The following is an 18,048-nucleotide window of genomic DNA, read 5'->3' as shown; positions in this document are numbered from 1 at the left end:
CCCGCGGGGAGGGGGGCGAGGAAGGGAAGGCAGCGCTGGAGGTTGCCTTGCAAACCCTCGGCGTGACCTCACCGCCGTAAATACAGCGCAAAGCCCTGGGCTTCCTCTGCAGACAATGTCACGGTAATTGCCATTCCTGCCCGGAAAGGCAAGGAGGGCTCTGCAGACCACCTAAGCTCCTGACGCGTTTTTGGGACCAGGCAGCTCCGGGCTCTGGAATCTCCATCCCGGACCCGCTTTTTTTTCTTTTTTCCTTCTTTCTTTTCCTTTTTTCTTTAAACACCCCTCCTGTCTCTCCCTAGCATTCGATAACTGAAAAATATTTAAAGATCAGATCTAAACTCGCCAGGAAGTTACCTTTATGCTCCTTTTCCTGCAACTAAATATTTCAAGCCGAATGTGGCAATTAGGAGGTGATAAAAGGCCAGCTCTCGTAGGCGAACACGAGAAGAGGGAAGAGCGATGGCCAAGCTCGGCTGAGGCTCCCCCCGGGCAGTGAGTGGGGCATTTGGCTGCATCTGACACCGTCTGTATCACCGTTCATGAAGTTTATACTCCATTAATTCTGCTCACAAGGGAACTTAGTGAAAGTGCTTTAACTACTAACTACTGCTCCAAGTATGATGAACTTTATGGAGAGGCTTTTCCGTGCTGGTGAGATGCTGGGAGGTGGGATGTGAATTGGTGACCCTTGGGCTGCTTTTGTTGTTGTGTCCTGTTCCCTCCCAGCTCGGCATGGATCGGGAGCTGGATCCTCTCTGCCCTCCTGGGGCAAAAGAGCCTGAGGGTCCCTCCATGGGGAAGCCGAAAGTCCTCTTGGACACCCACGTGGATAATACCCTGGATGACCCCATCCCACGGGGAGCTCCGGCCGCAGAGGGGGTCCCGGCATGACCGACCTTGCCTTGCTTTCTCTTGCAGGGAGGAGTGACAGACGACAGGAGTGACGATGGCAAATCCATCTCCACCCTCAGTTTCGGTGTCAACAGACCCACCATTTCGTGCATATTTGACTGTAAGGCCCCAAGGGTTGGAGGCGAGGGTGCAGTTCCCCTGCAGCGAGTCCTGGCACGGGGTCTCTGCTGCGGGGACCCCATAGCCGAGCATCTCCCATCCTCTTCCTCTCACCCGCCTCGAGTGCAGGCGGATGGAAAGAGCGGGGTGGGCAAGGATGGGGCAGGGCTTGTCCCCCTGGGAACGCCGACACCCTCAGGGCTTGGTGCTCTCTTGGGAAGCTGCGGGAAGGATCAAGCCGAGCTGCCCTCAGAGACGAGCCTGGGGCTGCTTAAAAACCCAGCTATTCCCCTGGTGCCCTGCACTCATCCCTGGACTCATCTCTCAACTGTTTCTCATTTATACAGGCGGGAACAGATACCACCTCCGCTGCTACATGTACCAAGCGCGGGATCTGATCGCCATGGATAAGGACAGCTTTTCAGGTGAGCCCAAATGCTCTCGTCCACTTGTTTGTGCTCGTAATTAGTGCTGTAACGAATGCTGGGGAGTAGTGGGGTCTGTAAAGCAAATTTTGGGGTATTTATTGATGTGAAATGAGGGGTGTTCGGCAGCCAAACAACAAAAGGCAGCGGCACAAGGCTTTCCCAAGGCAACCAGCCTGGTAGCTTGATTTCCCATCAGCAAAAAAATCAGAGTTTCAAGAACTCTTGTGTGAGAAACCAACAAGAAACCACAAGTTACCCAGGTCAGCCGTGAGTCAGAGCTGTTTGCTTTGCTAATAGCTCCTTCTCCCCGACCCGAGGTGATGCTGAAAGCCAGTGGCAAGGCTGGGTAGCAGACGGCTCAGGGGCATGACAAATAAAAACAGAGCGGAGGGCAGGGATGTTTACCATGGCACATCGCCTCGAGCTGCCCTCCCCAGCACAGCGTGCAAGCTGGGGGATTGCAGGGAGGGTGGAGGGCTCTGGGCTGGTGTCGAGATGATGGAGCACGGGGCAGAAACCTCCATGAGATGTGCTCAGAAAAATTAAAGAGGGTGCAAGGGTGTTATCAGGACCTCGGAGCAGACAGGCACCTTCTTCTCTGGCATCCTCATGAAGTTTCTGGTCGGATTTACGTGCCCTCAGCATCCAGCTTGCTCCCAGATGGTTGAATCCTGTCCAGCCTCTTGCCCACCCTTGCAGGGCAGGGGGCCAGCAGTCTCCTGGGTTTGGGGTTTGTGGAGGGGATTTGTCCTATGGTTTGGGGAAGGGATCAAGGCTGAAGAAGGGAGACCCCGTTTATTAAGAATGAAAGAATTGATTGAAAATACGGTTGGAAAGGAAAATACCTAACAGTGGCAAATCTGTAAAACGGTTCGTATTTGTTTTCACGACCGAACATTAAATTGAGCTGCTGCTCCTCTGCTCTCCATCCTGGAAACTTTGCAAGGGGGATGGGAGGCAACGGCTGGGGGATTTCCTTGATGGAGCCAATGCCTGAACCAGGCGTCCTTCAGACCGGACTGTAAAAAATGCCCCTTCATGGAAAAAAGTGTGGTCCCAGGAGGAGAAAAGGGCATCCTGGGCTTTGAGCAAGGAGCTTTCCATGTCCTGCTGCTCAACACGTCCCCAGCACAGCTTCAGGCTGAAAGTGCCAGACTTGAGCCGATGTGGTCGGGATGTCCCGTGCTGAGCTCATGTTTTCTGGGTTAGGAAATCAAGCCAGAATAAGACATGTCACTTTATCCGTTGGGCAGCTCTGTTACCGTTCGGTGCTGAAGGGTGCTTGGGTGTAGGTGGTTTGGTTTCAGGAACGTTTTGTTTGCAGCAGAGGCTGAAGTGTGGCTGTGGAGGCGGGAGGACATGCCAGGAATAGTCCCTCGCGTTTGACCTGAGCAGGGACCAGCCCCCAAGCAGCCGGAGGGTCCCACATCCTCTTCCCCAGGGGCTGGGCCATCCCAGCCAGGCTTCCCCGTGGCTTTTTGGTGCTTGTGAGCAAAGCTGCCTTTGCCCACGGCCGTTAATGCTTTGGAGTGTCATTCTGAGGTGGGAGAGCAGGACAGTGGGGACGTCGCTGTTTACCTCTGACTCAGAGCTGGAGCTGGGGCAATGCAAAAAGTCTCCCATCAGTTCAGTGCCCTGAGGCAGGGGCCACACCTGAGATGTAAGCAGGTCCCGGGGCAGGCATCCCCGGAGCACCCACACCCCTCCACAGCGGTCCCCGCAGGCAGGACGCAACCAGCATCCCTCCAAGGCTGTCACTGACCGTCTGCCACAGGGATTTGCAGAGGGGCTGGGCGTGGGATTTCGCCCACCAGTGTTGGCGTGGGGGTGATGGATCTTGGATGGGATACAGGGACAGACCCCAAAAACAGTGCAGCGCGGGGACCCGCAGCGGGGAGCAGCGAGCGGGGACAGCCGGGCGTGACCATGCTGGGCAGCAGGACCACACTCCTGGGGGGCTCCTGCTCCCCCTGGTATTTTGAAGCAGGGGGGCTTAGGGGGTGGGGTGGGCAGAAATGCCCTGGAGAGGTGCAGAGCACCCAAACAATCACCCAGTGTCTGTGCCCACCGAGGTCCCGTCTCCCCTCTGCCTCCACAAAGGGTTTGTTGTTCGAAGTGGTGGGGACCGAGGTGACCTCATGGCCCCGATCGGCGGAGCGGGGAGGGGAGTCCCTTCCTTCGGAAAAACCCGGCCAAGGACAACATGAGTAACAACATGCCACAATGTGGAATTGTGATCTCCGCTGCCTTAACAAAGCATAAAGGAGTTCATTAAGGGGGCTTTACGCAGTTATAAAAATAAACCTTCTGTGCACACGAGGGTCTAAACAAAGGGGCTTTATGGAGGCCTCCTTTAAAAAGAAGAAGAGGGGGGAAAAAAAAAGAGCAAAAAATCAAATCCAAATCCATGGTTTTTTTGTTTATTGTAACGCATTCTGCTTTCCTCTTACTGGAAAAAAGCGCGTAAGTGGAAAAGGTTCTTCTCAGTGTGAATAGTGCTCTCTCCAGCCGGCCACCTCGCAAACAGCCCCGGCTCATTAAACACGTCTGCTGCGGTCCGGACGCCAAGAAAGAAAATACACCCCCCTTGACCCGCCCCCCCCATCCCTGGAAGAGGGGACGGAGGGTGGGGGACGCCGGTCTGCTCAGCCAGCCCCGCGTTCAGGTGTCTGGGGGATGCTCCTCCACTTCCAGGGTAGGCAGGACACATTTTGCTCCCAGCGTAAGCTCAAAGTCTCCTGATAGCGCTGGTGTTGGGGTGTGCACGCTGTTTTGCAGGGTGGGGGGACCCGCCCTGGGACTGCGGGGGTTTGTAGGGTCTGCCATGCTCCTGGCTGCCGGCAGGTCTCTTGGGACTGGCTTTGGGGTGACCTGGGTGGTACCCCGCTGCATGCTGGTGGACCCCCATAGACTGTCCGGTGTATCTGTGTCTTGTGGTGGCACGTCGTGCTGGGTGCCAGGCAGAGGAGGTAGCCTGTGTCCTTCCAAAAAGGCCCGTGATGCCTCCTGCCACCGTGGAGGTTGGGCTGCAGGCAACCAGAGCTCAGGAGTCCACCTGGGACCGGTCAGGTGGGATGCAGCAATCATGTAGGTCTCAGCCCTGACAAGGACCAGTAGGTGCTGTCAGGGTATGAAAGGTGTTCAGTCTCCATGAGGTCTTATAATGTGATCCCATGGCACGTTTCGAGTGTCTCACCCAGCCCTTGATCCTGGTTCTGCCACCGCCCGTCCTGTCCCCGTGCCCAGTGCCACCGTGGGCACAGGCTGGATGTCCACAGCAGGTTTGGGCCGCATGCTCTTTGAAGCTGTCTGGAAGGGAAGGTGTTAGAGAGGGCTCAGGTTTCATGGTTCTGTTGTTAATTGATCTCAGGCTTCCTGCGTTAATTGCTTTGGTTGTTAAGGGAGGCTACTCCTCGCTATTTGCTGCTGCCTTGCAGTGAGAAACCTCTGGCTTTGTCCCAAGTTAGGGGTAAGACACCTTGGTCCCAGCTCAGTGCCTAAGTACAGGGGGCTGATGAGACCCTGGAGTACCTGAGATGTCTGCATGGGGCTGGCAGATGTGATGCAGCAGCCCTAAGGGAAACCCGGAGCCGGCTGGTGTGCCAGCTGGAGGCCAGGTGGGATAACCGGGCGTGCTGGGAACCCAAATCCCTCCCTGAGACATGGAGGTTACCAAAGCTCGTGCAAAGGGGCCGAGAAGATGACTCTGGCCAGTTGCTGGCTGCAGCCTCAGCTCCTGTCCCTTCTGGAGGTGTTAAAAGACCCCAGGAAGGAGGCAGTAACGTCCCAGCCACCTTCTTCATGGTCTGGTCTTCACAGCAGGGGGTGACCTGAAGTCACTGCTCACCCACATGTGCAGTGCTGGTACCTCCTGCATCTCCCTGGGAAAGACTGCATCGTGGAAACAGTTTGTGCTCTCTGCTGTGCTGGAAGACGGCCGTGTTACCACCGTTGAAACGCTCCTCCTTGTAAAGTCATCTTTTGGGAGAAAACCCCACACCTTAGGGCAATAGGTGAACGATTTGTGCCACCTCACTGCTGGTGGACAGGGTGAGGAGTCATGAGGATAACCTGGACCAGGACAGATCAAGTCAGACAGCGAGGAAATTTTAAATGCTACAGCAGTGGAGTTCTGGGAGATGTGGCCAGGGAAGGTCATGGTGTCTCCACTAGCTGGAGCTATCACAAGCCAGAGGATAAGGTTGCTCCGGTTAACATGGTCTCATTGGACATCCACAAGGTTTTTGGCAAAAAAATCCTTCATCAAAGGTTTTTAAGGAAAGGAGGCTGCTGTGGGATAAGAAGGAAGGTCTTTGCATAGATAGACGGCTAAGTTGTGTGGACCGTTGTGGTTGTCTTGTCCCAAAAAGAGCTGGAATGAGCAGGGATCTGGATTGGCCCTTTATGAGGAATAACTCCATAGGCTGAGACTCTTCAGCTTGAAAAAGAGATGTTTTAGGGTTGGCATGATAGAAACCCACAGAACCCTAAGTGTCAGTGCAGGTGGGCAGGGGTGAACTGCTCCTTTTCTCCTAATGCAAGAAATGGGGAGTCTCAGACAGAGATAGAGGGAGCTGGGTACTGCAAAAAACCATGAGAAGATGGTTCTTCATGCAGTTTTGAGTCCTCACTGGAGGATATGGTGGGTTCAAGAGAGACAGGGCAAGTCTGCGGAAGACAACCCCTTTGCAGGGTCGCTAAACATACAGACATCACATCTAGCTTGGGAAGTACCTGAGCTGCGAATAACTGGTGTATAGGGATGAGTGTCGGAGAACTTGGCCTCGTTCTCTTCTCAGTTGGAGTTGCCTGGGACATGATGGGAATGTCATTGCTGTTTCTGAAAGACCCGCAGCTCCAGCCTGTTCGCAGTCTTCCCTGCAGAGCCCGTTGGCCCTTGAATGACTATGAGTTGCTTTCTCCTTCCTAGACAGGTAGTTCTAATTCATCCTTTGCCTCTTGTCTAACGTCCCTTGCAGATCCTTATGCCATTGTCTCCTTCCTCCACCAAAGCCAGAAGACGGTGGTGATCAAGAACACCTTGAACCCCACCTGGGACCAGACACTCATCTTCTATGAGATAGAGATCTTTGGGGACCCCCAGAACGTATCTGACTCCCCTCCCAACATCGTGGTGGAAATATATGACCATGACACCTATGTAAGTGTGTCGGCATGAGCTGGACCTTCATGGTGTGAGTGTGCTGGGGTAGATGGGATAAACGCGTGGCATTGCTCCTGCCCTCTGGAGCGCAATGCTGTAACGTCTCTGGGTGGCTCAGACATTGAGCTGGACACTCAGAAGACAAAAATTCAGCAGACAGCTCTGCTAGTGATGTCCTTGGTGGCCCTGGTCTAGTCACCAAAGCTGCATCTACATCGTGTTTTGCAGAGTGGCCAAATTAATCGTATTTCCTTGTGGAAAAAGCTTGGGACTTGGGGCTAAAAAAAAAGCTTTAAAGCAGTCGTGCAAGTAGGGGATGATACACTGTCGTTTGCTCAGCTGCCCAAAGGTATCCAAAGTGCCTTGCAGTGATGGCATTTGGGGGGCTGGTGAGATAACCTTGAGTCCTTCCTAGAAAAACTGGGCTGTAGCCTGTCACAAGAGCAGAAGGGATTTCAGACTGCGTGTAAGAGCAGTGCATGAGTGAAAAGCACTTAGAATACATCTCAGGAATGTCTCAGGAACCCTTCTGCCCTCCCTCCTCCAAAAGACACCAGCAGGAAGCAGCAAAGGCAACTGAAGATCCCGTTGCGGACCAGTGAATGGGCTTTTAAAGAGCTGCCGATACTTAATGATACACTCAGAGCTCCTGCTCTGGAAATCGTGTGATACTATAGGAATTTCACCTCCTGTTTAAGCCAAAATGCATAAGAAAGAGTGCATTTCTAGCCCTAGTAATTAAAGGGAGGAGTTTGAAAACTTGAGTCTATATGGGCATCAAAACCATCTTTTTTTTCTGAACTGGTCCCACAATGGTTCAGACATTGAGCCTGATTTGTTAGTAATAGGGTCTTGGCTGAGATGTGGGTGCGTGGTGACGGACTCCACCGGGAAGCGGGGTGGGAAGAAAGCTCCCTGTGCCTGTGATTGCCTTTCAGGGTGCGGATGAGTTCATGGGGCGCTGCATTTGCAAGCCCAGCCTGGCGCACTCGCCACGGCTCTCCTGGCACCCGGTCATCAAGGCGAACAGAAATGTCGGGGAGCTGCTGGCTGCCTTCGAGCTGATTCAGAGGGAGAAGGTGAGCTCCCCATCTGGACCTGATCCTGTCTCTAATTGCAATGCTGGCTTCTTCCCTTGAGGTGTCTCAGCACCCGGCAGGATCCAACCTTTGCTCGGCGCTGGGTTATGTCCACCTGGGTTCAACAGCTCTGCAGCTGTCTGTCCTCAGTTTCACCAGGACCCCTGCTCCGCGCAGACCCAGCCATGATGCTCAGCGCTGGCTGCACCGCAGTGGCGTGGTGGGAGGCGTTTAGCAGAGTCAACGGGAAGAGGCTCGGTGCCGGACCAAAGCCTGGGCTGCTGGGTACCGGTTCGGGAGGCACCGCTCGCGCCCTGCCAGCCCTGTTGGCTGTGGTGCTGAGCTCAGAGCCTCGGCACTTTCGCACCACGGGAAGAGCCTGGTGCATTTGGCCCCAGATAGCTACCCTTTGCTCAGAGTTAATTTCCGGAGGGGGTTTATGAGAGCCGAAGTGGGCGGTGCCGGACCAAAGCCTGGGCTGCTGGGTACCGGTTCGGGAGGCACCGCTCGCGCCCTGCCAGCCCTGTTGGCTGTGGTGCTGAGCTCAGAGCCTCGGCACTTTCGCACCACGGGAAGAGCCTGGTGCATTTGGCCCCAGATAGCTACCCTTTGCTCAGAGTTAATTTCCGGAGGGGGTTTATGAGAGCCGAAGTGGGCGGTTGCTCCTGCAGCAAGCTGCCGCGCTCAGTGCTGGCTGTTCATGTAACGAGCCCCGGGGGAAGGAGGCTGTGCTTCGGAGCCAGCCCGGGCAGGAGAGACTCCTCATCATTCCCCAGTGTGCTCTTGTGCGCTTTCCCACCCTCCCTGTCCCCCTGCACGCACCACCCCTTCGCCTCTCTCGTCTCTGGCTTTTCCACTGGCCGCGGCGCCTGGCTGCAGCCCAGATGTGCCTCTATGCCAGGGAAACTGGGTGGACTGGAAGGCTAAATCTCCCTGCCCCGTTCCTCCCTCCCAGCCCCGAGGCGCTAATTGGGAGCGAGGGTCCCGCAGCTACCTCCTCCCTCCCTCCGATGTAGGTCCCAGCTCTGCTCCTGGAGGGTTGCTGCACTCTGTGCACGATGCGGCTGCAGCTGCCGGGGCTGGATGCGCTGGGTACAAGCCTTGCCGCACCAGTGAGGGGCTGCTGGGTCGGGATCAGGGGATGTCTCTGCTGTCGGGACGGGGCACCGAATCATCTGCATGCACCTTCTTCTTCCTCTTCACCCCCCTCAGAACTGGGTGGGGAAGACCTTGGAGAGGAGTCCCCTCTCCAAGGACCTTGTTTGATCCTAGCAGAAAGCAGCCGGGTGGATTTGAGACTCTGCTCGTGCCTCCTTGTGGGAGGGAGAGCCCTGCCCTCGTACCCAGGCTTTTTGGAGCCCAGCACTGGGCATGGAGGGTGGCAGCGTGTGGCTATGGGAGGACTGATGTTTCTCTGCCAGATAAAGCTGAGTTAGCACCAGGAGTGCAAATGGAAAGTGTGTGTTTTTTCTCCACAGCCGGCTGTCCATCACGTCCCTGGCTTCGAGGTAATGCCATGACCCTGTTTGCAGCTCCTAGGCTCTACGCCCCTCAAACCATCCCCTCCCCTGCCCCTACAGAGCTGCTGCGTCCCAGCACCATCAGCTGCTCCTGCAGAGGTTTGCAGTGCACTCTGTTTGCAACCCTGCTTCTGCAGGCAATTTGTCCATCCTATCTTAGGATGAAGGAATCCCCATGTAGAGATGCCAATTTCCTTCAGCTGGTGGTAAAGACAGCTGGAGTGAGTGGGGCAGCTCACTTTTGACAGGGCAAATGTACCCCATTCCTGATATAATTCCTCAGGTCTCGAACACACCATTACCTTCCTGCCCTGGGATAATTTCAGCATTCCCATCATGAAGGGCTGTGCTTTCCAACTGCTCCAGCGTGTTCCTACCCTGCAGCCTGACTGAGCAAAGGCATTAACTGATGCTGGATTTCAAATGGTTTTAAGTCACCTGCACTGATTTCTTCTCAAACCTGGGGATGGTGGTGTGCAGAAACTTGGAAAGCATCATTTTTCTATTCAGTTATCAGCTACAATTATAAGCCCTAGGACGGGCTTACGGATGAGAATTGCTCTAACTCTGTACTCTCCTTCTCTTCTCCAGAGTGAGCTGTCCTCCAGTCTGGATGAGGTGAGTCTGTAAGACTTAGTTGTCTCTTCATCTTGGAGATTGTTAAAATTGTACCTCCACGGGGCAGCCACTTCCTTTCAGATGAGTCAAATCGATAGCATCAGGATTTTGGTAGCCTGAGTGACCACCAGCAGGACAGGGTAGATGGGCTCCGTGCTTAGCCCAGGAAGCGTTCCCGATGGCAGGGCATGTCGGGCAATATTTAACCTTTGTGGGATGTGCGTGCATGAGGTCTGCTGGTGTTCAACCCTTCCAAACAAAGCATGCAAAAGCTGAAATGCTGGACTGACCTTTGGCTGGACCTCAGCTGAAATCCCGGTTGAAAAGTTTGCGGCTTTTCATGGGGAATTCACCATGAATCGGGGCATGTGCTGGACTGTTCCAGTTGCTCTGAAGGAAATACTCTCATCAGGATCCCAAGCTGCTGCTTGGGCAACCTGTCGAAGTTGCTACCCAGACCTTGTGCGTCCTACAGAGCAGATCACAGGCTGCACCAAGCGGTGTCAGGGTAGGCTGGTCTCTTGGAAAACACAAGGCAGGGAGCTGAACAAGGGGCACATCTCTTTGAGTGCTGTGGTGGCCCTAGGAGCCAGTTAACCCCAAAGTCTGGGAGGTGAGCGAGGAGGGACCTGGGGCATGCAAAGACCTGGCCACATTTCCATGGAAGGTTGGATGGGACAAACACATTTTTGCAAGATGGGTTTCCTCCCCGCAAGCAGCCTTTCCTGATGGTGCGGGGCTCATCTTTGTGCTCCATGTGGGCTGAGATGGATGAGCTCGTGTAAACATAACCATCTCTCTGCTCTTTCTCCTCCATTTCTTGCCACTGCCATTTCTGGATGGGGCACTCCGCAGCTCTGCACCCCTGCCTTGTTCTACGAGGGGCTCCTCCAATGGGTACCTTTTATGCTCAGACACTTGACTCTCCTCTGTTCCTCTGCCTTTGCCCAGAAACCAAGCAAAGTCCCAACAGAGACTCTCAGAGACACCAGCTCCTTCAGACATGGCCTGGCCTGCTCCACCTGCCCCGCAGCAACTCCATCCAGGCCAACCCACTGAGGTGGCATCCAAAAGAGCGATGCCAGCCTGAGGCCTCTGGTGCCCTTAGCAGTATATAACGAGCCTTGTGGAGAATCAGGCTCATACATGCATCGTTCAGGCTCACGATGTATCCGAACGACCAGGCTGGCACAGACTTCCTTCTGCTGCATTCCTGTTTGGTGCAAATGACAGTAGCCTTTTGGGGCTAGGTCCCCTCCAAGCACTGGGATTTAAGCCCCTCTTGAAGCAACGTGGCCCAGTTGTGCGCTCAAACTGGGAGATGTTTCCAGCCACTGTTTTAACTGGTCTGATCTGTGTTGACTTTCACTCATCTCTCTTCCAACCCTGTACCAAAGTCAAGGTTGGACTAGATGATCTCCAGAGCTCTCTTCCACCCTCATTCCCTCTGACTTGTCTCATTCAAACCATCCCAGCTGCCAGCTGATCCCCACAGGGCTTTTCATGGATGTCTCCTCCATCCAGCCTGCTGTGTCTGGGTTGAGAGCTGTGTCTGGGAATTGCTTGTTAACCACTACCACCCTGAACCCTCCCTGCGCCTGCCTGGTCCCCACTCACTGCTCATTTCTGTCCCATCTGGTGAAATATTTAATGCTGAGAACAAGGAGAACCACTGCAAAACAACCAGGAGAGCAGCAGGGGTTGAGAAGGACTTAGAAACAGCTAGCGCTCGCTGAAGACGTCGCAGTGTTAGCAACCAAGCGTGCACTGTTGGCTTTCAAAGCTGCTGTTGAACCTGGGGAGGATGGGGGGCAGGCAGGAGCTCTTTCCCCAAGGCTTACCCCTTTTCCCATACAGATTTGCCAGAAATGGTCCTGAGTCCAATGACGATATGGAAATGTAACGCATGGTATTTGCATCAGTGAAGATTTAGGTGCTCTGTTAGGGAAAAAACCTCCCTTTTTGGGAACAGGTTGTGCAGCCGCCTCACGGGGGCTGTGTGGAGTTTGGCCCTACCTTGGGGTTTGGAGATGGGCTAGGTGGCTTCTCCAGCTCTGCATCTCTATTATGCAACTTAAGTGCAACTTAAGCACATTTAAAGCTAGAAATGAACGTATGTCACTAAACAAGGGAAGACTGAAGCTTTTCTTGGTTCGGTCCATGCTTAGGCAACTTGATGTGCTCTAAGTGCTGTGGATCACAAACAAAAGCTGAGGATAGCTCTTTGAGGGCCATTTGGTCTATCCCTCTACCCCAAGGCAGGATCAGCTCATGTTGGTGGTGCAGCGTCTCATTTAGGAGTCTGAAATTAAGGCTCTGGGTAAGTAGGTGGATTAGCAGAAGTGCCGAGCTCCTGAGCGATGCTGGGGATGTTCTGCACCTCTCCCTTCTCCTTAGGCACTCACCTCCCAGATAACCTTCCCTTTCCCTGCTAGCGCTAGCCATTTCTGCAAGCATGTGGGCCATGGGAGGTGGGACTGCCTGTCCCAGATTTACTGTCTGCCCTGTGTGGAAACCCAGACATCTGTTCCGAAATGGAGTTACCAAAAGTCTTCAGCTAACAAGCAGCTTGATTCAGCAGCCACCAGCAATTGCCAAAGAAAATTAAAGCTTAGGGTCTAGTACATCTAACATGCCACCGTGAAAAATCCCTTTGTACAGCATTTATATACATGCATATATAAACCTGAACCAATCCTATAATTGAAATACATATACACACTTAATTTAATGCAATAATACTCCAGCCTGAAAAGAATGCCAGTCTCCTAAATTGGTTCCAACTGCCCTTGGTTGAGGGTTGCATTTTTAGAGGTTTTGCTTTCATTCCTGCCTTTTTGGTGACTCTGAACTCGAAGATGCAGGTCAAAAAGAACCCGAACGCTGGGAGGGCTCAGAGCCCGTCCTCTGCAAGCAGCCGGGGAAGTCTGGCTCCCTGCTTTCCTCCTCTGTGAAGGCAAATTTTGAATCCCTCACCTGCTGTCCAGATTTGGTCTCACCCTGAAGGAAATCTCCTGTACACGTGGTGCATAGGCAGCTTTACCTGAGCCCTGTCCAGTGGCCGGCAGCTTGGCAGCTGCCAGATAAGGTTTGCACGTATGCCACGAATGAACAATGACCCCTTCCTGCATCCGGAGGCGATGTCGACCGTCCCTCCCGCGGCGCTGCCCCCACTAAACTGCCTGCTGCTCTTCAGGAGCTGGTCACAGCTCTGTCCGGCTCAAGGAGCTGTATTTCACTAATTAACCCTCTGCTGCTGCTTCGTCCCCTCTCCTCATCCCTCTGCGTAGCTGTCTCACCGTGGTCCCGGCGTGGGATAGATGCGGTTTCAAACCTTCCTCCCTTAAAGGAGGCTGAAGCTTGATGGAGGGCAGATCCCTCTTAGTTCCCTGGGAAAGGCTCAGGGATCGCTCTCAGCAGTAGATGTTTGATCTTTTCCAGGGTCAGATTAAAGGGAGAGAAACAGTTTGCAAGTACATTCATCCCCCCAGCCCTCATCTCCCCCTCTCTAGCTGTCCTGGGCTTCTGGGGGGAGATGAGTTTTGCAGAGAGAAGGAGACTCTGGGAGGAGGCACAGCGTGGGGAGGGGGAGGCGATGGGGTTGGTGTGCCATCGTGGCATGACCTGACGTGCCCTTCGCATCTCTACTCCCTGCAGTCCGCGGACTCTGACCTGCCGTACCCCCCACCCCAGCGGGAGCCCAACATTTACATGGTCCCCCAAGGAATCAAACCGGTCCTGCAGCGCACGGCCATCGAGGTGAGTGATGGGGAGCACATGAGGCAGCTCACCCCCTCACAGAATAACACCCCTCATGTGTGCCCCTAACAGAGGGGATGAGACCCAGAAATGGGATCCAAGCCAGACTCTGTGGATACAGAGTCCCGCCAGTGCTGGGAGCTGGTTCTGCCCATGGGTTACTAGTCAAAAAATGTTGTCTTGCTGGGAAAACAAGTCTCACCAAGCAGTCAAGTCCTAGGGCAGAGCGCAGCCCTGGACCACACGTGGTTTTTAGAAGGACAGTCTGCCTCACACTGGGATACTTGCCCGAAACAGAGATGCTCCATTAATAGGCAAGCAGTTGTGGACCTGGTGTATTGGTGCATACGGAGAAATGCTTGCTGTAAGACCTGGCTTCTCCCAGCACCAGCTGTCCTACATGGCTGATGCGGCTCTCCTTCACGGTGGGCCAACCTTCAGGTTTACCTCCATTGCTGAGAAGCTCAGTGACAGACCTGGAGGCAGACCTTTGGCTCAGTCTTTGCTGTCTGTTCCCCTCACCCTTCAGATCCTGGCCTGGGGGCTGAGGAACCTCAAGAGCTACCAGCTGGCCAGCGTCACCTCGCCCAGCCTGCTGGTGGAGTGTGGAGGCCAGCTCGTGCAGTCCTGCGTCATCAAGAACGTCAAGAAGAACCCCAACTTTGACGTCTGCGTGCTCTTCATGGAAGTGGTGAGGGCTTGGTCCCCACCCTGCGGTGATGGGGTCATAGAAGAGCTGGTTGGGAAGGACCTCCAGAGGTCCCATAAAAAATGCATCCTATGGTGAAGCTAATTCTGTCTTGCTCAGCCTCGGTTCCTTTTGGGGAGGCGCAGAGCAGCGGCCCTCCCTGCCCTGCGTAGTTACGTGTTCCCTCCCCTCTGCCCACAGCGTTTACCCAAGGAGAGCCTGTACAGCCCCCCCATCATCATCAAAATCATCGACAACAGGCCGTTTGGCCGAAGGCCCATGGTGGGTCAGTGCACCATCCGCTCATTGGAGGACTTCTACTGTGACCCCTACCGAGAGGAGACGGACGGTCCCCAGGAGCACTCAGGTACGCGCTGCCACGAGGACTGTGCTGGCTGCACACCCGTGCCCTTCTCCAGGAGGAGCTGTGGGTCGCTGTATACGTTGCTTTTAGCTCAGCTCAGCTGTAGGTCTGATCCAAAAAGCCCAGGAGGTGCCAAGGAGGAATCATAGAATCATAGAATCATTAAGGTTGGAAAAGACCTCTACGATCATCGAGTCCAACCGTCAACCCAACACCACCATGCCCACTAAACCATGTCCCTAAGCGCCTCATCTACCCATCTTTTAAATACCTCCAGGGATGGGGACTCCACCACTTCCCTGGGCAGCCTGTCCCAACGTTTAACCACTCAAAGGAGTGGTTAAACTCCTCCAGTGGAGGAGTTTAGCTCTGGGGTTGGTTGGTGAGCTGGGCTGTCCCTTGGCCAAGCTGTCCAACCTGCGTGAACATGAGCTTTGGCTGGTGTGAAGGCTCTGGGCAAGGTTGAGATCGCTCCTGGAGCTTGATCCCAAGGTGGCTCGGCTTTGGGGTTTCTAACAGCTGGATGTCCTGGTCATGCTCGTGTTTGCTCTGATTGCAGATGATGTGAGCCTCACGCCCAGGGATGACGTCCTAATTGACATCGATGACAAAGAGCCTCTTATTCCTGTCCAGGTACGGAAAAAATTGCAGCGGTGGGAAGACACTGGTTTCTTACTTTGCGTGATATGGGGGGAACTTGTGCAGGTACAGGGCTGGGGTGGGGACCGATGCAGATCTCTGATACGAGGTCATGTCTGGTTGTAACCTTCCTTTTGCAGCTTCCACCTCTGTTTTCACCTCCTCTCCTCCACCATGCCATAACGAACAATCACAAACTCATCCTTCTCCCCTACGTTTAATACGAGGCATCAAATTTGCTTTTCTGGGGGAGAGACAACACTCTCCATGCCAGGCTCTTCCCTCCAGCGTCTCTTCCTCAAATGTATGGTTTGATCTGAGGCTGAAAAAGGTTTGCAGTCATCCCCTTAGGGCTCTGCTGTGCGGGATGCTCTCTTGGAAGTGACACTCACTGCCCCAAAGAGCTGACGGCCTTGAGGGGACTCACCCCAGCACTGGACAGGGTGCACTGATGTTGGCAGATGGGACAGTTTGCCCAAGGTCGCGCTTGGGAGCAAAGGTTCCCTGAGGCTCAGTCGTCCTTACCACAACCACGCGGCCGGGTCTCCTTTCCCCAGTTTTGCTCTCTGTTTGCAGGATGCGTTGCTGCTTCCAAACCCACTCGCTGCTTTCAGCAGCTCCAGTCACCCTGCAGAAGGTCACGGTGGGGATTGTGATTGCAGAATATCCCACGGTGGTGGGAACTGGACATGCTTTAGCAGGATCAGTGAAGGAGGAATGTGTTGGTGCTGTTGCAGAAAGCAAGCTTCTAGGTGCCATGAGTTTGAGGGGTCTCCGCTGTCCCTTGTAGATGGGCCGGGCTGGGCAATCCACCGGGGTTGCTGTTCCTCCTTCCTGAAGCAGAGCTGGAAGGTGTCTGGCCATGCGGGTGACACTGGCCCTGCTGGTGCTTCGCGTTTCTACGGCCCTTGGGTTTCTTTGCCGGCAGATGTGTCCTCTTTGAGGCAGAGACCTGCCAGGGCTGACGTGTGCGTGTGTGATGCACGGATCTCTAGGTGACCCTGATTGCTCAGGAGCAGCTGAAAGTGTTGTCAGATGCATTTGGTGGAGCTTTTCATCGTCTCCTTTTCCCTTTGGTGTATTTAACGTGCGCTGGCGTTTCCTTCCTCCCTGTTTTAAAGGCCGTGGGTGCTGCATGGTGCCTCGGGCTAGAAAAGCCTGAGCTTTCTGTAGGAGATCTGCCTCTCAGGTGTGCCTCTTGCCTTGCCTTTCACTGCCCATAAAAGCAAGATGTATAATTCGGGTGTCAATGCTTCTGCTCTTTATTCATCTCCTTGGTGGCACCTCGGTGTTTCTATTCACGAGGACTTTACGACCCACTGATCCGTGCCGCCAGATATCTGCGGTCATGTCCCAAGGTGGGCTCGGACTGGGGTCCCAGCATCAGGCTGTCCCTGGAGATTCAGAGCTGGAGCTGGAGCTGCACCTCTCTCCCTGCTGCATCCCTCGTGCTAGGTTGTCTGCTTTAGGTTCGTGCCATGCAAGTCCTCCCTGCGGCTGAGCAGGCATCGCTTAAGCAGGAGTGTGCGTTGCATGCTGCAACCTCTGCCCAGTTCAAGGCTTTCAGGCTTCGGGCTAAGGAAAAAATCAAGATTTTGGCCAGTGCTCAGCAAAAGCCGTGGGTGTGGGACTCCAGCCTGTTGCGGTCTCGACTGCAGCTGGCCCTGCTCATGCCTACCTATCCCAAGCACTGATGAGATCCAGGCTGGTGCTCTCAGGCGAGGTCACCCCGCAGTCCTTGCAGCGAGGCATGTCAAACGAGCTGGCTTTTCGGGTTCCCCACCAGCCAAGAGGTGGGACGTTCATATGCTCAGCTCCCTGGGACGCTGGCATCTTGTCCCGAGATGCTTCAGTATCGATTAAGAACTGGACAGTGGAGTTTGAAAACATTGGCCCAAGTGAACAAGTGTCGTTGAAAGGAAAAAGCAACTCCAGACAGAAAATACTACTGACAACCTAACTGGCTTTCTGTTTGCTTGCCGTTTGTGGATTTGTCTTAATAATTTACAATTGTGCTTCATCTTGTATCAGTAAAGTAACTGGAGCATGTCTGCAAAAACCACACCAAAACGAGTCTTGGAAAGGGAACCTTCACTTCTGCAAATAAAAAACAACCCCCTTTTTCTAGCCTAGCGCAGAAGACGCTTGGGAGAAAAGTGCAGTCAGGGAATAACGTGGGTAGGAGAGTTGGGGTGCAGGTCCTGACTTTACCTCTTATTAGCTGCGTGATGCTGGGTAAGCGATGTCTCTTTGCTGCACCAAGGAAGCCGGTGGCACCCAGTGCCTCCCCCAGGGCTGCGAGACCCTCTGCAGAGCCAGCTGTGGGTGGGACGGATCCCCAGGGAAGGCTCAAGGCACCCAAGGACGGGTTTGCTGCTCCCACGGTGGCAGACACAGACCTAAGTCAAGGGCTGGGAGCGTGCGTGAAGGATGGGGAGGTGCTGCCTGGTGGCAGATGCCAGGTGGAGTTTGCTTTAGCCGCAGGATAAGACCCCCAACGGAGGGTTTTTCTGGCCCCCTCTCCTGACCCACAACCACAGATGGGGCAGCGACGGGTGGACTGGTTTTGCGTCTGCAACTCCAGCAAGCTGCAAAGACATAATTTCTTATTTTTTAATAGAAAAATCTACCCAACTTTCAATTTGGTTTGACTGATTTTTTTTTTTTTTTTGGCATATTCTGAAATCTACAGTTTAAACTCTCCCCCTTTCTTTTTTTTTGGGGGTCAATTTTCAGAAAAATGATGTTGTGTGGCAAAATAACAACCTGCAGCAC

The 18,048-nt window shown here is 54.1% G+C and overlaps 1 protein-coding gene across 1 annotated transcript in view; it reads left to right on the top strand.

The window, feature by feature from the left end:
- DYSF (dysferlin) overlaps positions 1-18,048 on the top strand; it is a 109,167-nt gene that overhangs the window by 39,718 nt on the left and 51,401 nt on the right. The window contains exons 25-34 of the mRNA XM_009320898.1: positions 922-1,015; positions 1,362-1,439; positions 6,422-6,603; positions 7,545-7,685; positions 9,164-9,193; positions 9,797-9,823; positions 13,481-13,582; positions 14,112-14,273; positions 14,472-14,637; positions 15,194-15,267. Of these exons, the coding sequence (XP_009319173.1) occupies positions 922-1,015; positions 1,362-1,439; positions 6,422-6,603; positions 7,545-7,685; positions 9,164-9,193; positions 9,797-9,823; positions 13,481-13,582; positions 14,112-14,273; positions 14,472-14,637; positions 15,194-15,267 (1,056 nt within the window). The remainder of the gene's footprint in view (positions 1-921; positions 1,016-1,361; positions 1,440-6,421; positions 6,604-7,544; positions 7,686-9,163; positions 9,194-9,796; positions 9,824-13,480; positions 13,583-14,111; positions 14,274-14,471; positions 14,638-15,193; positions 15,268-18,048) is intronic.

This window comes from Pygoscelis adeliae, unplaced genomic scaffold, assembly GCF_000699105.1.
Source record: "Pygoscelis adeliae isolate BGI_AS28 unplaced genomic scaffold, ASM69910v1 Scaffold273, whole genome shotgun sequence".
Taxonomy (NCBI): Eukaryota; Metazoa; Chordata; class Aves; order Sphenisciformes; family Spheniscidae; genus Pygoscelis; species Pygoscelis adeliae.
The sequence above is the reverse complement of the archived record's forward strand: the minus strand, read 5'-3'. Positions and strand labels throughout refer to the sequence as shown.